Genomic DNA, 21,238 nt, shown 5'->3' on the forward strand with positions numbered 1-21,238 from the left:
TACAAAGGTGGAGGTAGGTTGTTGCGACCTAGCTTGTTAAAAAACAGAATTATTTCGTTAATTTCATGTTGTGTCTGGATAATTGGAAATATCATATGAAAAGAGACATTATATTCAAGAATAACTACTTAACAAAGTGTAGAACAGTTATTACATCAGCATTTTCTTCAGCAGTCCAGTCAGAACTCAGGGGATCTGAATTCCTTCACCACTGCTGATCAGAGGGGAGTTTTTCTTCCTGTTTTAAAGGGCTCAATGGGGATTGGCAAAGCCACGGTTTGAGGCTTTTTCCTGATTGTGGGCTCACTGGCTACAAAATCCACTATTTACTTTATTATGTTGAGGGAGAGGAGGTTATACAGACAGAGAAACCTGATTGGAGGAAAGCAAAGGCAGGGAAAAGAGTTAGACAAATGAAAGAAAGGGATTGGAAAAGGGCAAAATAGGGGAAGCATTACAAGAAGACAGACGGCTGACGCTCCGAGGGGGAGTTACTGTTCGGGAGAAGAGCGGTTTTCTTTTGGTACTGTAAATAATAGCCCCTGCTTGAGTTGGACGGCTTTCACGGCTCCTTTTGTGTACCGTGACATCTTAGGTTCCCCAAAGAGAGAAAAGGGTTTTCACTGGCATGGGAACCAGAGAGTATTAGCCCAATATGAATATGAGAGAAAATAAGCCTCCGCAGGTCAAAGGGAACCTGCCAACACACACTCCTGGCTCTTTATCCTGCTCAAACTCACATGAGCACACACACACGCACAGGCAGGCATCAGACACACCAACAGCTATATACACAAACACACACATACACACAGGCGGCATGAGACACACCAGCAGCCATACACACACACACACACACACACACACACACCAACTTCACTGTCAACAACAGTCTGGTGCAGATGGCTTCACTCATCCATGCTTTATCAGTCTGAGCAATAATGTGTGTTGGCTTCTACTTCTGACGGTTGTAGCCCAGCGGTCGAGCTGTGGCCTCTTCTCTGTTTCTAAGTTTAATGTAAAGCTTTTAATCTTAATGCCAAACATATGCACTCACTGAGACGCCCCGTATAGCAGCCGAGCTTCTATTACACTTTTGAAACCGCGCTGAGAAATATTATTTTAGTCTGTGTATTTCAGAGCCCCCAACAAGACGTAGCGACAAGAAATTACAGATTATGGCTTTACCGACTGCTATTTTGTTGTAAGTCGGATGTTTTCCACTGCTGATTACCCTGGCTCAGGACTTAGATCACATTCTTACTCTAGTAAAGGTTAAGTAAAGTTCAGGCGGAAGATAGGAAGACAGTGAGCCTTGGAATGCATTTCATATCTTTGATATAAAAGAGTTCCGTCCTGGTAGGATTGGCATCACCTGTATTTGCTGATGCAAACAGCAAGTGTGCTATTAAACACTGCATTTTGTTGGACCGAGGCTGCAAGTATGCCAATGTAATGGGAGCCGATAGCTAGAAATCTCATTCACTGGCACTAGCAACAGATGCTTGCACCTGTAGGTTGTAGCATCTTTACAGTCAGGCGTTTGAGTGCTCACAACACAATTTCGAAGAATAGCAGTGCATAGAAGGAGGCTGTTCTGTCTGTGGAGAGAACCGTAACATCTTTAGGGAATTACAACATCCACTGGGACTCGAGGATGAATTCAAAGCATTTTGGCAGCCAAAGGTCACTGTAACTTTACACAAACATGAAATTTCAGTAAAAACTTTGGGGAATTTCTTCAAATTTGGTACATTTGTCCACTGGGACATATGGATGAATTAAAAAAAGATTTTAATAATAATAATACATTTTATTTATAAGGCACCTTTCAAGGCACTCAAGGTCGCCGTACAACAGTTTAAAATAGATAAATAAATAAAATAAAACATGCATTTTGGTAGTCAAAGGTTAAGATGACTCTCTTTAGGGAGGCATCTCTTCAATAACTGCAATATTTCTGGTTTGTATCTATATGGACACTACTTGTATGTGCAGAGATCAGGATGCATTCGCATGCAGACCTTTGTATTTCAGTACTTGGACGTTTGGACTTTCAGGGACATACGTGTGTTATGCCAAAGTAGGAAAGAACTTTTTCCATACGGCAAAATGCAATTTTGCCCCATTTCCATGTGTCTGCTTGCTCCTATCCTTACAAAAAGCTTTGAAGAATCCAACTCCATCAAAGTCGGTACAGTTGGAGTCAAGGAGTTACTTAATTGATTCAGTGGTGCTGTTTTGGTTGGGAGCATTGTTATTTTGTTGTCATCCACTGACAAATCTAGAGAAAAATATTGGTAGGGGAAAATTGAACATTTTTCCTTTGCTTCATTACAAATTACTCGGACATGGTAACAGCAACTTTGTTCCTGACAGAAGAATATTGGCTGAGGTCTTAGGTCTGATCATGTGTATATGGACCTGATAGTTGCCGAGCCAATCTTGACTTGTTTTCGGTCATCTGTGTTTTGTCTGCAGCGGTAGGAAGTGTTCAGTTTGTATGAACAGAAACGCTCTACACGTATGCTGGTTCGAGTCTTAATAATCTGATGCAATGCCTGAGTAATTACAGTTTGTCATTTAAGTTACTCATCAAACTTTAGTCATGGTTTGCAGTTTGTCACTCAAGGAGAGTAAAAGCATTGTAAACTGGTGTTGTTGTCGTTTCCTGTACTGTTCCCAGGAAATCCCCGTACACTGGAGATAAAATTGGTGGCGTAATGTTCGGTGACGGTAGAGTGACAAGACCCTCACATGAGTATGATTCACCTGCCTAATTTTGTCATATCCTGTTTGATTCCTTCATCTGTAAACAACCGGCAGAAAATTGCGGCGGCGAAGGAGGGGCAGAAGCTCTTCCTGTCCGCTGGGGAAGTGCTGCAACATTACCACTATTTTTCAGTTAGATCACTTGGTATCTGCCTGTCATAGCTTAGCTTAGCTTCACCTGTTGTAGTTTCTCAGGCTTCCAGAGAACCAGACAATCAAAGGAAAGCATTGATAAGTCAATTTAGGCTTCTAAACTGTGTTTGACAAGCTACCTGACACGTCTCACCGAACCACACCCGTCTTGTCCTCCATGCAGAAAAAAGGCAATGATAAGAGCGATCATGTGGCTGTAGGTTATCAGCTCCTCAGAGACGGTACCATCGTCTGCCATTGTTCAAGTGCAAAGGTGTGGCCTTTAGTTAAATAGGTTCTGCACAGTGTTTGTTGGTTTTAGTACCAGCCGGACAGTGACCCACATTGGTTAGTAACCCACTTACAAAAGCAGAGGTTGATTGACATGCCTTAACTGTACACTCCATTGTGTGTGCATACAAATTAAGAACTCTTAAGTTGTGTTGTGTTTAAAGGTAAGTTGTCTGGTGCTATCCAGAAGATCAACATTTGCCATCAGCTGTAATAGCACAGAACCACGTGCTGGTTTGTTTTGCCTGGAAAAATATGGCAAAAACATGGAACTGAGAAAGTGTGTGTGTGTGTGTGTGTGTGTGTGTGTGTGTGTGTGTGTGTGTGTGTGTTGATGAAGCCAGGGGGGCTGCTCTATCAATACCAGGAAGCCTTGCTCCAGGAGGCAGGAACAACAGCTACTGGCTCCGAAAGAGGGGACTTTCCTCCATTCTACTCTGTTAGGATGCAGAACAATGACCAAATTACTCACACACACACACACACACACACACACACACACACACACACACACACACACACACAAAGTGACCACTGGTTTGGATAGTTTCTGCATGTGCTCATAGTCTTGCTTTATAGGGTCATCTGGGTAGTCCTGACCTCTTACATGTATCTAAGAAGGTCCGCTACCAAGACCAGGACAGGGGCACAAAAACCCTCTAAACCCACGCTGTGTGTAAAGTGACCCACTTGTCTGCGTGTTTTCTGGGGTTTAATGAGACTGCTAGTCCTTGCACTGCCCTCTTTTTCACTCCTCCATCAGTTTGTCTCACCCACCCACCCGCACTCACTTTTTCTCACATTAAATTTTGATCTGTCACTTCTCTTCAGTCTCTCGCCGACTTATCACAGTCTCACTGCCACTTTTCTTCCGATGTCGTTTCTGTCATTTGGGCATCCTGCAGTGTTGGCTCTGCTCCAGTTCTTACGACGGCCGCAAAGTGCAAGGGGGGGGGGGGGGGGGGTAAAGGGGCAGTTGGAGAGAGCCAGAGAGAGAGAGAGAGAGAGAGAGAGAGAGACTAGTCTTGCAGCAGTAATTGGTCAGGAAGTGGGCTGCTTGGATATGCAAGCTCCTCTCTCCCGCTTGCTCCCCCCCCCTCCCTGTTGGCAGTCAGTTCTGTTGCATTTCGCCTCCATCTGTTCTCTCTCTCTTTCCCTCAGTGTCTCTCGTTCTCTTGCCGCTGACCTCATACAGGTGTGGATCAGGTCGCCTTGACACAAGCCCTATTACCTAGTCAGTCAGTCAGTATTTCCACATGTAGCGTGGAACTTTATCAAATGCCTGGACATGGAACTTACGTGTGCAAGGATACTGGGATACCGGCAGCTGAGGAAAGGCTAGTCATGGGAATGGTCTCTCCGAGGTGAGTGACAGATTGTGTTCATGTGGCACTGTGAACTATTGTATTGTAAGCTTTTTGTTTTTGTTTTTTTGTAAAAGGGAGCTTTAGCTCACTGGTTGAGTGAGTTTTCCCCCTTTTTAATGTCTTAATTTAATCATAATTGCAGAGGTTAATCCCACCAAACTCAGTTGGACCTCCAATTAGTCAGTCCAATGTTTCAATTTAGCTCAACTCCAATTAGATGAGATGTCAGGCTGCTGTAATTAAGTTTGTGGGTGTCTGAACACTAATGGGTGTCTGCGTGGTGAGGATTTGTGTTTATAAGTCTTGTCTAGTCTTCTGAAGGGTTGTGTGTCCAGTTGAGAAGGGCATCAGATTTAACAGTCCAGTTTGGTAATGAAGTACAATTAATTTACCAACAGTTTGACCCAAAACATAACTTTTTCATCATGCTGTGTGTGCACATGTGTGTGTGTCCCGCTTTGAGGTGTGCCCTCATTCTGGTGAGCCCTAATTGGAGCACTATGGGACAGAAAGAGGACATTTATTGAGGTCTGGCTTTATTTGTTTCGCAGCGAGTAACAGCTGGCTGCAGGTTCAATCTTAGTGATGCCTCTAGTCTCAGATTTCTCCTGAAAGTGAGATACTAAGCTCAATAAACTCATCGAAAACTTCTGGAAACACACAGGCAACTTTGAGATTGTGGTAGTATCTTCCAGTCATTCAATAAATTTAGGGGTCAGACTTTTATTTCTCATGCATCTTTCTGTACGGTACAAATATGACATATAGCACAAGTGTGCATTATACATCTTTATAGATTTGACAGATATAATATTGGACATTCACACAGAGGTGTGTTATCTGAAAATTATTTTTGTATGTGTCACATGTTTCCTGTACTGGAGAGAAAAGTCCCCCTGTCTCCGCTCTGTTGGACTCCTTTCCTGGAGCGGGACCCTCGTCCTGCATTTTAATCTGAGGCCAAACACAGCTTCCTCCATGTATCCGCCACATGTACTCATGGGCTTGCAATAACACACACACACACACGACCATAAATCACTACTTAATACTTTTTTTTTTTCAGCACCAGAGGAGTACGACAGCAAAAGAGATGCTGCTTTGTCAAGCTTAACACAAAAAGGGAAAAAAAAAGCCATTTTAAAGAAAATATTCCAAAATGAGTCAAATATTTCTTCGGAATATTTCATGCCATAATTCCTGTTAAACACCTGTTTTTCTCCTTTCGTTTCCTCCTCATGTTGCATCTGTCTCCATCACATGACATTATCTCCAATTGTAAATACTTTTCCTGGGTTCTGCTGCGGCCGCGCTGCCACCCCGCTCTATCATTAGCGGCGGCTGTTGACCTTGTTGTTGTTGACGTTGTGGATATTTCGGTGTTGCTGCTGTTGTTTAGTCTGCTAGAATGAAGAAGACGCTTCTTCTGTCCCTGGACGCTGTCCTCGGTGCCTCCAGCCAAATCTAAGGGATTCCTGCTCGTATTTAATCTGAAACTAGTGATTCAGTGAGATTTCTGGAACAGGCGCAGATTCTTCCACTCGTCCTGGCACTGTCAGCAGGCTTGTGTGGCCTCGGGGAATACCGTCCAGGAATCTGGAAACCCCATAAATCTGGGAAAAGGAAAATCAAATTTTACATAGTTGATCATGTTTGCAGGATTTATTGGTGAATGACTGAAATAAATCTCAGTAAGGCCTGTGACTTTTATTTTGCTGCTGACTGAACGCCTCTGCTAACCGGACAGACAACAATCCCCAGTGTTCTTGTATTCAGCTCTGCCTCGGGAACTTGTCTCAGAAGTCAACGCATCACTAAAGAGAAGGAAATTGACCCCTTGAACTGCTGCAATGCAACCCACCCGATGAGACAGTAGGTGCAGACTCATGACGTGCAGCCAAAAATACAGAAACTTACTCGGTCAACCAATCAAAGGTTGAGGAAAGTTGAGTCATCATAGCAGCAGCAATTCATACATATTTTTTAATCAATATTGGACATAGGAATGGAAATGTGACTGGCTACTGTTTGGTTGGTGCAAAAAGACAAAATAATATCCAGATGAGAAAAAAATGCTTTGCGGTTGCATGTTTCTGCAAAAGTATGCCTTTGACCCCACTGGACATATGTTCCTAATTTGAAAAAAATCCCCTCAAGGTGTCTGAGAAAGTTTGTTCGTCTGACCTTGACCTTTCACCCCAAAAATATTTTCAGTTCATTCATCACCGAGAATGGGATGCACATATAAAAGAAAGGACAACTTGAAAACAATGCCAATGTGAAAGCATATCAAATGAAAACAGATCCAATGTAAAGAAAATAAGTCAGGAGACAACCAGAAACAAAACAAGAAGTAATGTTCCTAATAATGCAGGACGGTTTTGGCGTTTAGTTTCCTGAAATGCTGGAAAAGTCATATAATACTGCCTCATGATGCTGCCAAAAAAACTACTGCGTTTTTGGTTTGAATCATTCCCTTGTTGTAAACACTTCCAACAAGTTGAAACAGACGTGACGGTGTGGGACGATTTATCCAACAATCGAGTTATTTATGAGGACGTAACTGTGGGTTAATGAAGAGTTCAAGAAGCGAGAACAAAGGCTTTAGGAGTGTCAAGAAACTCTGTGTGTGTGTGTGTGTGTGGGGCAATGATCCATCTCCTCAGTGACAAACACAGACAGCGTCTCAGAGGGAGGGGGAAACTGTATATGAATGACCCTTCCACCCACAAACTTGTGTCATTAGTCACAGTCTCTGCCATTCTCTGAATCAATCGCTCTCTATATTCTTTTGGCTTACCATCCGTGTGTGTGCAGAAACACACACATAACATAAAGCAAGAGATGAAAATGAAGAAGCTGTCAGGCTGCTGAGCAAGAGATCGGATTGGATTTCACATTCCCTCTCTCTCTCTCTCTCTCGCTCTCTCTCACACTACCATCAAATTAGTTCTCCAAATGCCTGCAGCCATCCTTCCAATCAGGACATGCAAAGCAGGAAATAAAAAGCAGGACTCACACACACACACACACACACACACACACACACACTAAAACATTGTCAAGATGTCTTTTAAGTTTACAGTGCTTGCTTGGAAACAAATGGTTTTGTGTATTTGTGTGTGCTAGTAAACATGGAATGGACTCTGTGTGTGTGTGTGTGTGTGTGTGTGTGTGTGTGTGTGTGTGTGTGTGTGTGAACTCTGTGCCCTGCATCAGTGTTTGCTCTGCCCGAGTGTTATGAGGGATGGAGTGGTTTATTGACAATAAGTATTTTCTTTCCCTCACTCCCTCCTTCTTCTTCCTCTCTGGCTGTCTTTCCACATGCTACTTTGCCTTGGAGATGAATGCCCCGCTGTCGCCATAGTGACCACGACAGCGCCATGGCCCTAATCATCTTGGCAACCTCACAGAGTTCTCCGACCATCAATTTTGTCTCTGAGTGCATGACAGGAGTTGGAGTGTTTTTCTGTGTGTGGCCTAGTGTGTTGATGGTGTGGAGAAGGAGGGCGGCCTGTTGGGAAATCTCCTCTCTGACTGGAGAAATGATACTGGAGCTTATTCGGATGAGGGCGGTGGTTGTTGAGTTGGGCTGTGCTCAGACTGACTTTAGCCCTGAAAAGCACTGCTCTCTTACTGATATCAGTATTTCTGTGTGGAGTTTGCATGCTGGTTTTTTTCATGGGTTTCTGCTCCGAGGGAAACTGGAGCACCCTCTTTATATAGAAGACCTTCATGGTGAGCTTGCTTGCTCCGGACCAAGGTGCTGACAGAAGACTGGGATTTGGTCTCTGCGTATGCTTAATGCTCCATCGAGGAAATTTGCTGGACAATGTCCATGTGAAAATGAAAACTTCCTGTTACTTTACAATCCAAAACTTGCCATGCTTGGTGTGGCGGTGCAAGTTTCCAGTTTTTCCATGCATTTGCTGCAATGCAGCATAACTTCACAATCTGCAGTTTAAGATGAGGATTGTTGCGATTTGACCTTTGCAAGTTGTCAAATTCTCTCGGTGACTATTACAAACTGTTTTGCGCTCTTATGTTTGATAAGCGTTCACAAGCATTAAACGGAATTCCTGGATTGTAGTTCATTGTCTCACATGTCGTAACCCTTGTTGTTTTGTCGAAGGGTGGTTTTTGGTCTGAGTGTGGAGCCGTGGCTACTTTGTTAATGGAAAAGGAAGGAAATTGCATTACTGACTTAACTGCAAGTATAGGGGTGGCTGATGTGGTATGTACCATAGGAAGGTACCATATGGCTGATACGGTATGTTCAGTTTCATGTCATGGGAAGAGGTATACATCATCAGACAGGAATTGTGTAATTTAAAGTAATAAATGGTGCCATTGCACTATTGTCATTCTTTAATATTTGGAACTATGAACAGAAGATGTAGAAAATGTCCTTCTCCCTCCTCCTCTTCTGCATCTCCACTCCAGTTGTGGATTATACCACATGATGAACTTGAGAATTTGTAAAATGATATTTTTGGGCAGTTTTACTGTTGTTGTGTTGCTGTAGCTGTTGTTGGCATCACTCAGCATTGGCTTCAAGCTATTTATGTGTGATTGGCTCTTTTTGCAGTTTGGAATCACAAAGAAGTGATAACGCGAGCAAGCCCAAGACAATTTGTGAGTACTTTAAAGGCTAAAAATCTGTAATTGAAGTATCACTTTAACACTGGAAGTAAGAGAAAATCTACATATATCCATATAGAGACCTATTTGTGTGATTTGCATATGAACAGACAGCAGCTTCATGTATCGTCTACACAATTACTTTGTGATTCACTAATGTAAAAAAATTCTTAGCCGCTGTCATCTTCGAGTGTCTGAAGAGTCATTTCAGACTGTCTGGTAAAAGAGGAAGTTTTGTGTTGCTGGATCAAGTCTGGAGCCAAAACATGGATCCGATCTTTGATTTTATCAGCAGCATCCTCCTCCTTACTGTCGCCCCTTTTATTCCTTTTTGTAAAGGACTGTGTCTGCATGTATTGTTGTGCTTATTGTGGCTGTCGTATCTGACTGACTGAGGAGCAATACTTTGGTTGATATCTTTTAGGTGTGGGGAGTGGAGGGGTGGGGGTTGTGAGGTGGGCAGAGAGCCACAGGCGCGCACACACAGGGGGCATCAGATAAGCAGACTGCTGCTGCAGGTTTCTGTCGTCAGCAGGTCGTGCTTGGCTGAACCGAGGTGTTTGGACGGTGTGTTTGCCAAGCTAGAGCTGCTCATTATGGCCTAAAGTGTGTGTGTGTGTGTGTGTCTGTGTGTGTGTGTGTGTGTGTGTGTGTGTGTGTGTGTGTGTGTGAGCGGTTGACGGGTAGGGGGAAGGGGCAGGTGGACACGATATGGAGTGGAGGCTTAGGGGCTTCGTGGGTCAACGGACCCTCAGACCATTAGAGAGAGGGGTTGTGCATCTTGGGTGTGTGTGTGTGTGTGTCTGTGTGGATGGTCCAGGGGGTCTCTATTATTGTATTAACAAGGAGAAGGGGGTGGTGGAAGAGGGACCTCATGCTGCTGGGACCAGTCCCTGTCTTTGAAGTGAGACGACAAATAGGCAACACATTTGCTATAGTGCGCGAGACTGAAGGTGTATTGTCTCTAATGTGTCCTCCTGATGGGACACAAGGCCTGTCCTGATCTATTGCTGCTCTCCAAAAACATCATTTCTTCGCCCTGAGAGTTCCTACCTGGGTGCTGGGTGTTGGGACCCCACAATGTGAGGAGTCATGATAGCTTTCTGCTGGATCACTGCCTGGTTGAAAGTCACAACCGCATACTCTGTCCCTTGAGAGGAACTCAACACAGACACTGAATGAGATGTTGAGTGAAATCAAATATTAGAAGTGGACACTGAACACACAACTACACAGTGCGTATCTGTGTAAGTGAAAAACGCAGTAAAAAGTTGCAGAAAAAGTCAACTTTTTTATGGATGAACTCATTGTTTGGTTGCTATCCTCATTGACATTCTTTGCTTAAACCTTGTCAACCCTCCTAAATAAGCAAGTTGACCCCTTTCCCATTGCGAGTAGAGGAGTTGTCTTTCTGTAAGTGCTGATTAAACTCTTCCACAGCAGACAAGACAGATGTTAGCGGTGGTTAGTTGGTTGTTTTTTTTAACGAGTATTAAAGGGACTTCAGATTTAACTATGTAGTCAACTTCTGCTGGATTTCTACAATTTCCTGGAAATGACTCAAAAATGATACGATTTGGTGTGAGTGTATAAATTATTATTATGATCAGATAGAAATGACCTCTAGCTGGTGTGGACAGCCACGTTGTGAGTGGGAAGAGCCGATGGTTGAACGGATGAATGATTGTAGAAGGTCAGAAGGAATCTCAGCAGGATCAGGTTTCTAGCGTCATAAGTTCTGACACCATTCTGCCTTAAACGACTCCAAAAGACAAAGTCATTACCGATGGGGCAGCAGAACGGAACCTCTTGTCTGCACTGAGACCTCCACTCACTCTGGGTCCGACGGCCTTGATTCACGTTTAAGATTCTTGACCGCAGCCAATATTAGTCTTCTCATTAGTATCCCTATTGATCCTAAATCGACTCCCAGGTTTAAGGGACTTTGGTCAAGTTTTGTAAATTCCCTTAGAAGCTCTATGTATTTTGTTAAATGAAAAAAAAGTACTTGTTTCCAGAAGAAAGTAGAGTTTCAGTGTTTAACTACACCTAAATTCTCACATCCTCATATTCTAAATATAGAGGGTATGCTGTGACATCACGGAAGTTAATGGTAAGAGCATCTGAGTGTCTGAATGTACAAAACCATGATGCCTATAAAGTAACAACATTTGGATGCAACTAGTTTAAAAAAACTCCTGTGTTGCCCTGTAGCTGTGCTTCAATTGAATTGTCAAGCGAATGTTGTCATCGTTTACTTTGTTGATGAAAGGTTGGTGGAAGGTTTTTTTTTGTTTTGTTTTTTGCCCGCGAAAAAAAAGAATTGCTGGACTTTAAAGCTGTGGCAATTAGCTCCCAAACAATTGACGTGAATGGAGACCAATTTTCAAACATAAAAAAAAACATACACAATAAAACCATAAAATGCCTCCATACTGCTCGTCTGGCTGTTATTTAAAAAAAAAAAAAAAAACACACCTCAAGCAAGTGTAAAATGGTTTTGGTTAAACTGAGGTTGTTTTTCGCTTTTCATCTGTATTTTCTGATGATAACTTCAAAATACGCATCAAAATATATCATTCCATTCACACAAGAGCTCTTGGAAATTTTACGTCTATTTTTGTGTTACACCCGAGCTTAATGCTAACACTGTTGCTCGTTCTTCTGAGAGAATTTGGTCAAATTTGTATCTTCTCCCACATCACTTCTTTCTTGGTACAGTTTTTGTGCATTCATTCAGTCCAGTATTTTCTCTGATGTGGGACACAATGAGCAGTGTCTGGCAGTGGACGAGAAGCTTTTTGTTTGAGCTGGCTCCCGGGTCTATTGATCAGCGTCCCCCCTGCCAACCACCACCCACCACCCACCCTTGTAAAGTGTGTGATCTCTGGAGTTGTGCGCTAACAGCAGTTAGTTCAGCTGCCTGCTGAGTGTGCAGCAAACGCATGCACACAAAAGCTGTCGTCTGCCTTACATGGACGCTGCCAAAGCTTTAATTTTAAAACAAGAGAAGAAGAGAGAATTCAAAGCTATAACCTAGAAAGATAAAAGAAGGGACAGAAAGAGGAAAGGAGGCACTTAATGTAGAACTCCCAGATCATTGTACTTTGCTGGGGGAGAGAGAGGGGAGGAGTCAGGGGGAGGGGAATACCCAGCAGGGAAGAAGCAGTAGAGAGCACAGGCCATTCACTCCAACACACATACACACACACACTAACACACTCATGAACACTTTTACACATGCACATAGTGGATGTGTTGCCACAGGAGAGAGGGAGGAAGAATGAGAAGGAGATCCACAGCAGACTAGAGAGAGAGGGAGAGAGAGAGAGTGAACTCACCAGCCAGAGGAGTGTGCGCTTGTGTATGTGTGTGTGCTCCTGTGTATGTTTTGGAGGAGTGGACCACACGTTTGCTCCCAGGAGAAGGGAATTCAGAATGAGGCTGACGGGAAGAATGTGGGGATTCTAAGGAAATCTTTCAGCCTTTTGCTGGGAATACCTTTTAGGAATAATCTGGATATGTGACCTGCTCGGGAAATCCTGTTTTCCCCTCAAACCCCTCTGCTTAAAACAGGCTTTTCTCTCGTTTCTGTCAAAGGAGGGCTAAGTCACAATGCCGACCGGTAAGCAAAAGCTTTTTTTTCTCTCTGTTGTTGAATTAATTGAAATAATATACTCTCAGATTCTCCTGATTCTGCTGTCAAAGGTGTGGCATGTTATTTTCATGTACAGCCTTAGATAACTAATTAACCCTGATATTTGTCATGTCTGGTAGCATAAACACATAAAAAAGTGGTTTCTTTCTAGTGGCAAATACAAAAATACAAGTCTCTGATGGTGTGGTTGTTGACTTCTTGGCTCCTTTTTTGTGGTGTGTGTGATATTTTCTCCTCAGCTGACAGGAGTGTGTGAAGCGTTGTATGAACAGCGTCCTCTTGTTGCTTTCTCACCTCTGGAGTTGAGTGGAGTTTGTTTGCTTTCTCGCAGATGTTAAAAGTTAATGATGCGGTGATGATACACAGCTTTCCCTCTTATTTTGTAGTAAAGTTTTCTGTATTTCATAGTGAAGCTGAATAAGTGATTAATTTCTTTGCTCAGCGAAATTTTTTGGGGGGTGAAATCTGTTCTTTCAGCTTTGTGTTTTGTTAAACCGACACATGTCAGCCTCCTCTCGGTGGGTGTAGCTTTGACGGAGATGCCTTTCTGCAGCCTGTGACCCAAATTAGAGCCTTGAGGCTAGTAGTTTGGGGGGGGGCCACAAATGGGGATAGAGCAGGGCACAAGAGGGAGGGGGAGAATAATTACTGTTTAGACTAGTAAACTCTTTGGTTTTGAGGTGCTGGAGACAATAGTGGACCCCTCCGTCCTCCCTCTCCCACCCTGGAAGGACATCTGCCCCCCATCCTGAGCTCCAGTGTGCATGGAGGCTGGATGGATGTTTGGGGGGGGGGGGTGCAGGGTGAAAGCTGGGGGCATGTCCCTTTGGAATAATTTGTCTAAGACCCAAAGCAAATCAATAGTTTTCCAATTTCCATCTTTTTGGTCTTTTGAAGTTGAGTGATGGTCATTTCTCCAGCCTGAAATCCAACCAAGTCACAGAATGAGGCAAGTATGTCACACTCCGAGGGGGGGGGTCGTATGTGTGTCCCAAGGATGGGTGCGACTGTGCCTGAAAATAGGGGGTTGGGGGAAGTTTGTGGGTGAACATTTTCCCACAGCAACTAAACACTAAGCGCTGTCAACTACCAGCTCAGAAAGTTTGCTGCTGCATTCCTCTCTGATGTTGAGTGTCAATAACAGACGGACAGTCGAGGCTTTAACTCACGCGACCTGCAGATAAGAGGGTGTTAATCTGAGACGTGTGATTGCACCTGTGCTTCTTGGTGCAGTTAAATCATTACTCTATCTCAAAGAGAATTAAATGATCATTTTAAAAAAATTGTTGCTCATTAGCAGCTGTGTGTGTTTGTGTTTGTGAGGTAATGAAAACCACACCAGTCTATTAAGTGGAGTTTAGCATGTGGCGGGGATGTTTTAAATACTTTCTTGAGATCGCACGTCCTCCTCAACACCAGCATCGTAGTGGATAGCCTCGTCAACTCAGCTCTTTGTGGGATCGGTGATAAGTTTCTCAGTTAAAAAAAAGAAGAAGACGCCCGCCCCTCCCCTCCTCATCCTTCTCCCACCTCTGGCCTCTCTCTCTCCTGCAGCCTCTGCCGTTGTTCGCCCTCGGTGTGAAATCCTGAGTGACACTTTAAGGTCCTTAGTGTCAGTTGAGATCAAGCCTGCATCTCTATCAGAAACTGACCTTAAGGGGATGCAGCAGAAGATGTGTGAACTGAACAAGCAGCTAAATGAAGTTCAGCCTGCACACAAAAAAAATAATGTAGAAAATATAGAAAATGTATCTTTTGTCGCTTAAAAAGGTTCACCCTGACACAAGAACATGATGCAATCATTTGAGACGGAGTGGAATTTAAAGAACTACAAAAGGGTGGATAAAAATGAGACATAGCGAGTGGGAAATGGAAATGAAAAAAACATAGCAAGGGAGTGGGTGGTGTTTGACCTTTGGCTTTTCCTCTCATCTTTTCTTCCTACTTTCATTCTTCTCAGTCCTCCTCCTTATTTCTCAGTCTCTTTACGCACATGCTGTCTTTTCTCAGCCTAAAGTTTTAACCTGCTCCTTCCTTCAACTGCTTTTCACTTCCTGCGTTCATTACAGATGATCTTCATTTACATTTTCAACAAGGAAGGCACTGTAACAGTAAAAGCTGCCTGGCATTGAAATGAGTGGCCATCTGGTAGGCATGTTGCAGAATAAACACATTTTGGAACATAAACTAAGTTGATCAAAGGATGCATGAAATGTACATAGTTTTATTTCTTTATGGAAAAATAACATGCAAAGCAGTTGTGGTGGTGACGTCAGTTTAAGCTGCCAGCTGCACACAAATATTCTTTCATACACCGTTTGCTGCACTCTGCACATTTCCAACAGTCGCAGCTCTCATATGTAGAAGTAGGTTAACACTGTTTGTGATCGTTTAAAAGTGTAAATTCGCACTAGTTTTTCTGTTAACACTCGTGCAATCTTAAATATGTCCACATTGTGAGGAAAGACACGAAGGAATGGGCTTAGAAAGTACGCAACATTTCAACTCCGCGGCTGAAGTGTTTCCACAGGTGATCAGGTGGTTCGAAATAGACTTGAGGAGGGAATTTTCAAACACATCCAAAGTCTGTCATGGGAAGTTTATGGGTGCAACCAAACACAATAACATCAACAATGAAAGAAAATCCGACATTAAAAAATAAAAACATGGGTGGATGACTTTACTGACAGCACAGTACAAATGCGACACAGCAGCGCTGGGGTCATTTTTCAGTGGTAGTCCATGTAACCCTGCCCGTATGGCAAATCTACAGATATAAATTAATATCTGAGCTTGTCTGAGCTTGCAGTCATTTGAGTGGGAGCTTTATGAACACATGTGCTCCCAATGCAAATACGAGCCATACTGGTTGGTATACGCGGGCCGGACCATGTGTATTTATACATAGTAAAGTATATGCTTGGAGAGGCACGGTCAGCACGCATAGGAGCGTCCTGTGGAGCTAATATGTACATATGCAACTTTGAGTGTCACATAATGAGAAGAGGCGTAAAACGAATGGAAGGAAATGGAAAAGAGTTGAAGAGTAGAGACAGAATGATGCTTTGATCTCCATCATGCAGAAAATCACCAAAACATCGAGCAGTGTGACTAATTTCATACTTTGGTGGTTAGTTTGACTTCTTCTCTGCCAGAATGTAATAAAAAAAAAATATATATATATATATATATATATATATATATATATATATGGATGGATGGTGTGACAATATGACGACAGCTTCTGGTTTTCCAAAGTTCAGCCAAATCTATATATGGAACTTCAACAGTGTGAGCGAGCCAAACCAAGTGGATATTTTCCAGAGCTACAATCCCCTCTTTGATTTTCCCGGGTCTGTTTTACTGCTGAGGGATCCTCCTCGCTCGTGTGTAAGCTTTGTTGCTGGAACAGTCACTTCATCACTTCATTATTATTGTTTAAACCCAGTGATTCGAGACACCACGCTACTTCAATTAACACAAGCAACATCCAAATATGACATCATTCCTTGACCATATTCCGATGGTGGTTTAAAAGTTGGATGTTAGCAACCTCTCACGGAGCTGTTAGTGTTGCTCGGGCTACTCATGAGGGTTGTAAATGGATGAGGGTCCTCACAGCTGTTTGCTGACCACTCCAGAATAAAGAGCCCTCAGGTGGCCATAAGGAGTGCAATTGAAGTGGATGGGTTAAGTGCAGGATGAGTCATTAAACCTGGCTGGACAGTCAGAGCGTAGCCTCGCAGCAAAGTTATCACACCAACGTGTGCCGTAATTTCTTCTGAATAGCTGACCCTCCGGCTGAAGGGGTTTTAATGTCCAGTGATGTCATCATGGTGACATTTGTGTGTGTTTATAAAGGCAGCCTTATGAACCAAACACACACCAGCACACGTTCAGTTCATAGATTGAAAGATTTGACTTCATAATGATGAGGGAAAACTGTATGTTTTAAGTGTTGAGGAGTTCTACTGTAGAGTAGAGTTGAGGGGAAAAAATACTAGGATGTGTTGCGATATGCACCGATTATTGCTCCTTTATTGTTTGTTTGTTAAAACAGCTGAAGTTGTAACCTGTTTTGCAACCAAATGTTGTAAATACACAGTTGCTGCTAGCTTTATTTTACTTTGAGTATATGCATGACAAAAAAACCCTTTTTACTTTATATTACGTGTGGCATATTAACATGATGAACTCCCTCCCTCGTACTTTCTCTGCAGAGCCATCTCCGCCATAATTTAAATCCAAAATACATTTACACATTTTCCCTCAGGCAACCCACTGTATATCCTCCTGCCTCTTTTGGCACCTTACTGCGACCGACCGCCAGCAACGGCCACAAATCACTGAGTGGAACCATCTCGAGAACCGTCTATCAAGTCGTTCCTGCAGAAGTCCTGATGTGGCCGCGCTGCGTGATTCAAACAAAACAAAGTCCCACTTCAGGAAGCGTGACTCCACAGACCAGATCCCCCCCCAGGATTTAATCTTCATTTGCATCCAAAAGAAGATCAAGTAATCAACAGTTGTGCTATCAATTTTTTTCCCCCCTCACTTTTGAATTATACTTTTAAGTCTGGAATAGGATTTTAAAAAATTTATCTATTTGTGTCTTGCGGAATAATTATCTTGTTTAATACTCACTGCACTGGATGTTACTGTGTCAAAACAAAACCACAATAATTTGTCCGTGTTTAGTCAGTTTCAGTTACTGGTCTTCAGTCTGGTTCCGTCTGGTTCTCTGCTGATGTTGAACATATTAAACTTGGCTGAGGACACAAGAATCTCAGCTCTTTGTCTTTTTCAAGTTAAATAAAATCCAGAGATTGAAGCCAGGTTGCGCTTAGTGATTCACTCTGGCTTTGCGGGAAACGGCACATATCCTCACATGCACCGACACATACACACACACACACACACACACACAGGAGAAACAGTTCCAACCTGCATAATTAGGATTGCAATTAAAGATCATTTACGTGGATCAGGTTAAAGATAATTTGGACAGGATGTAACTGGAGCCTGGTTGTGTTGAGGAGTGGGTTGCTGGTTGTCTGTGTGTTCCAGAGCCAATTCACCCAGGAAACGACCAGGGTGGGTCCTAAACATGAAGCTGGTAGGTGGGAAGGAGGGGCTGGGCAAACAAAAGATGGAGCAATCTCTTCTTGATGTTTAGGTTTCTTTGCAAACGGAAACACATGGACTCTTTGTATTTGCACACTTGTGTGTGTGTGTGTGTGTGTGTGTGTGTGTGCGCGCGCGCACACTTGTTGCACGTGTGCACACAGTGCCTCCTCATATCTAGCTGGGTCATTAAGTTTTTAAACTCTTATCTCTGCAGTGATAAACCTAATGCATTTTACCTGAAACATACCGACACACACATTGAGTTGTGAATGCGTGATAAGAGAGGATGTTAAAGGGTAAAGAAAATGGTCAGTTGGCCATTAATATCATAATGTGTAATAATGTAGCCCTTTGTTCTTGCTGGATGTTAACCTGAAAGCAGTCTGTTGCTTATCAGAAAACACCAAGGCTGTTTGTGTGTGTGTGTGTGTGTGTGTGTGTGTGTGTGTGTGTGTGTTTGTGTGTCTGCCTGCGTGTGCGTTGTTCTTGCCCACTAGATTAATTTTTATTCTCTCATCTGTAATTGTTACAAACTGGGTCAGACTTTGGGAATGCAAACACTAGGATTGACTCATGCACACAGGCACACAAGCTTTGGAAATCAGCTCCAAACTTGTCTGAAGAAAAACTTTCATGCCACTTCAGTTTTTGACGCTCTAATTCCCCTAAGCTTTTCTTGGCACAACACCGGAGCAAAATTAAAATGAGATAAAGCTGAGATGATTCATGGTACGTTCCTCTGGAAAACACTGATGTGATGATGATTCAAAGCAGAACGTAAATTAAACCTTAAACTGCCAGAAGTGGCATTTTCTGGTGCGATACCTCACCAAACAGTGTAATTTGTCTTTCAAGTACTTATAAGTAGGTATCTTGAACTCATCGAAAAAGTCTTAGAGTTAATAAAAGGTTGGTTTGCACAGTTTTGCAGTTGTGAATAATCTCCCTCCATTCACTTCAAACGAAATGCATGCGAGTGCCGTTTTCTTACATGAACTCTATTTTTTGGTAACACTGGATCAAATGTTAACATTAAATATGGAATGTGTTACTCATGTGCCGGACACCCAATTTGGCAGTTCTATTCATTTTGAGGGAGTTTTTAAGCCGCGTCTACTTGGTCGTTTTGGTATTTTCATGCAGACACAACACTCTCAACCTCGCTGCCAGCTAACTTAATTGCGCAGAGGTACACAAAATGATCATGAAAGGGACCAAAAGCTCTTATTATTACCTCTCGCATTATGTGGTGATGTCATAACATCTTCATACTGGTTCAACGACATTGCACTTCGGGTGGTGGTTCATATTTTGTACATTTAATTTTGTCATTATTCAATAACAACAGCTTCTTGAAATGACAGTCACTGTAGGAACTTAGTACAAGACACCACCCAACCTGCAACCTGCTTCCTGATGCAGACTTGCTCCTGTTTTAACAACAGTAACCACCACCTGTCCTGGGATGTTGTTGAACCAGGGGATTTTTTGTGCTCACCACAAAAAAAAAGAATCCTAATTGACTTTGGCTGGCATTGTTTCTGTGGTGCTGCCGTATAATTTCAGAGGTTGTGATCACCAGTAGGCAGCTGTAATATGTTAAAGCGATTCCTCACCCACAAAGTGTGTTTTGCCTTTCCAGTACTCATAGCTATAAGTCTTGGGTTTGCAAAGACAATTTTTAGCTCCTGTGTCACTTCTTTGTGATTCCACAGTGTAGGAAGTGCCGACACGTGGATTTAGCTTAGATTAATTGTGACTGACCGCTAACAGAAGCTTGACTTCCCAAAAATATGAGTTTCCAAACTCTCAAGTGCGTAATCAATTCTAATCCAAATCTTCAATAATCCAAAAGCATTTAGGTCTGAGCCAATTGATTTTATCTCCATGCTGCAAATATGTTGCTGGTTCTTTCTGCATTCTGGAGTCGCAAAGAGGTGATGCAGGACATCTGCTTGTCAGGACTTGAAAAGCAAAATGGTAAAATACACCTATTTTGGTGAAGAACTGCATTGAACCAACTGTTTACTGGGTGCTTAGCATCACATTATGGAAAGCTAATTTAGCAAGTAGAGTGTTCATGTCGATCCTGTTTGTGTTAAGATTTGATGGATTTCTCCTGGCGATACTGTATTATAACACATTCATAAAATGCTAATATGTCAAGTGTCCTCAACCTACGTAGCTTAAAGTTTTGAATAAATTACAGCATTTACATGAAGCGCAGGAACATGTATATTCATTTTTTTATTTTTGTGTAAGAGCAGTAGAGGTTGCCGACTGCTCAAGTGCTCTTGAGAAAGGTGTCACCATAGCAGAAAACCCTCAAAGGTACCAATTTGAAAGGTGAGAGAGGGGGTATGTACCAGGATTCTTTGAGCTTGTTCCAGTTTCATGTTTCATGTTTTTGAATGCGAGTCTATGATCTGTGATGCTTTGATGCCAAACCGCTTCAAACCGTGTCGGTTGCTTCTAGCGTTTAGAGAGCAGCGCTGTTCTAAAGAGCATTGGATGTCAGTGTTACCAAAACACTTGAGCTGCAGGGGTGGCAGCATTGATGGCAAAGAAAATCTCCCACCAAGTCGAGTCTTTGCCTGTTTCCTGCTTGTATTTGCTGCCGGCTCAACCAATCAAAGCTGGTCTTTCTATGAAGCAGGACCTTGGAAACCATCGGGGGAAACTTGGAAGGCTCCTGTCTGATTTGCTGCTTGTGTGGTTTCACTCCAGCCGGCCTGACTGTGGGGCCTTGGTAGTCGGTAATCATATCTTAACGGATCGCTCCACAGTCTACACACACTCAAGGTTGTGAGTCAGTTTGGCACCGTCTAGATGTTAAATAGACTGCTGCAGTTGCAGACACACAAACCTGCCTGTCTTCAGTGGAAATAGGGCTCTCATTCATCACCCCAGAGAGGAGCGTGCACCGAATTACGTGCTAAATTTTATTGCTTAATCTCTATATTGCGACAAAAGTGTAGCACTTTTGTGTGTGTGTGTGTGTGTGTGTGTGTGTGTCTGCAGCATCGAGGTTACTGTGGGATCCCTGGGAGTAAATTGTTTCTTGGGGTGGAACCGAAGACAAATGTGTGACAGCTAGTGGCCCTCATATGGCGGGTGGTCAGTCAAGGCTACAGTCAGATAGAATTTCAGGAATTGGGCTGTTAAACAGATGGAGACTGTATAAAAGTAGAACTGTGACTGCTAAGACGTTGCATCCAGAGACGGAAACTCTCTTGAATACCTCATTTGA

General features: G+C 42.9%; 1 protein-coding gene across 3 annotated transcripts in view; it reads left to right on the top strand.

The window, feature by feature from the left end:
• Positions 1–21,238, top strand: part of LOC147242895 (pleckstrin homology domain-containing family G member 1) — a 62,652-nt gene that overhangs the window by 16,852 nt on the left and 24,562 nt on the right. The window contains exon 1 of one of the 3 annotated variants that reach the window (XM_086190326.1): positions 4,321–4,559. The exons of 1 other annotated variant lie outside the window; for it this stretch is intronic. Coding sequence is in view for 1 of the 2 variants with exons in the window: in XM_086190324.1 (XP_086046450.1) it covers positions 12,819–12,828 (10 nt within the window). In the remaining variant the exon portion in view is untranslated. Of the gene's footprint in view, positions 1–4,320; positions 4,560–12,418; positions 12,829–21,238 lie in introns of those variants that run through there. One more of the 3 variants, XM_086190324.1, reaches the window with a different exon arrangement.

The sequence above is a fragment of the Aulostomus chinensis genome, chromosome 20 (assembly GCF_037954235.1).
Source record: "Aulostomus chinensis isolate RoL2024-O1b breed Wild chromosome 20, RoL_Achi_v1.0, whole genome shotgun sequence".
Lineage (NCBI taxonomy): Eukaryota > Metazoa > Chordata > Actinopteri > Syngnathiformes > Aulostomidae > Aulostomus > Aulostomus chinensis.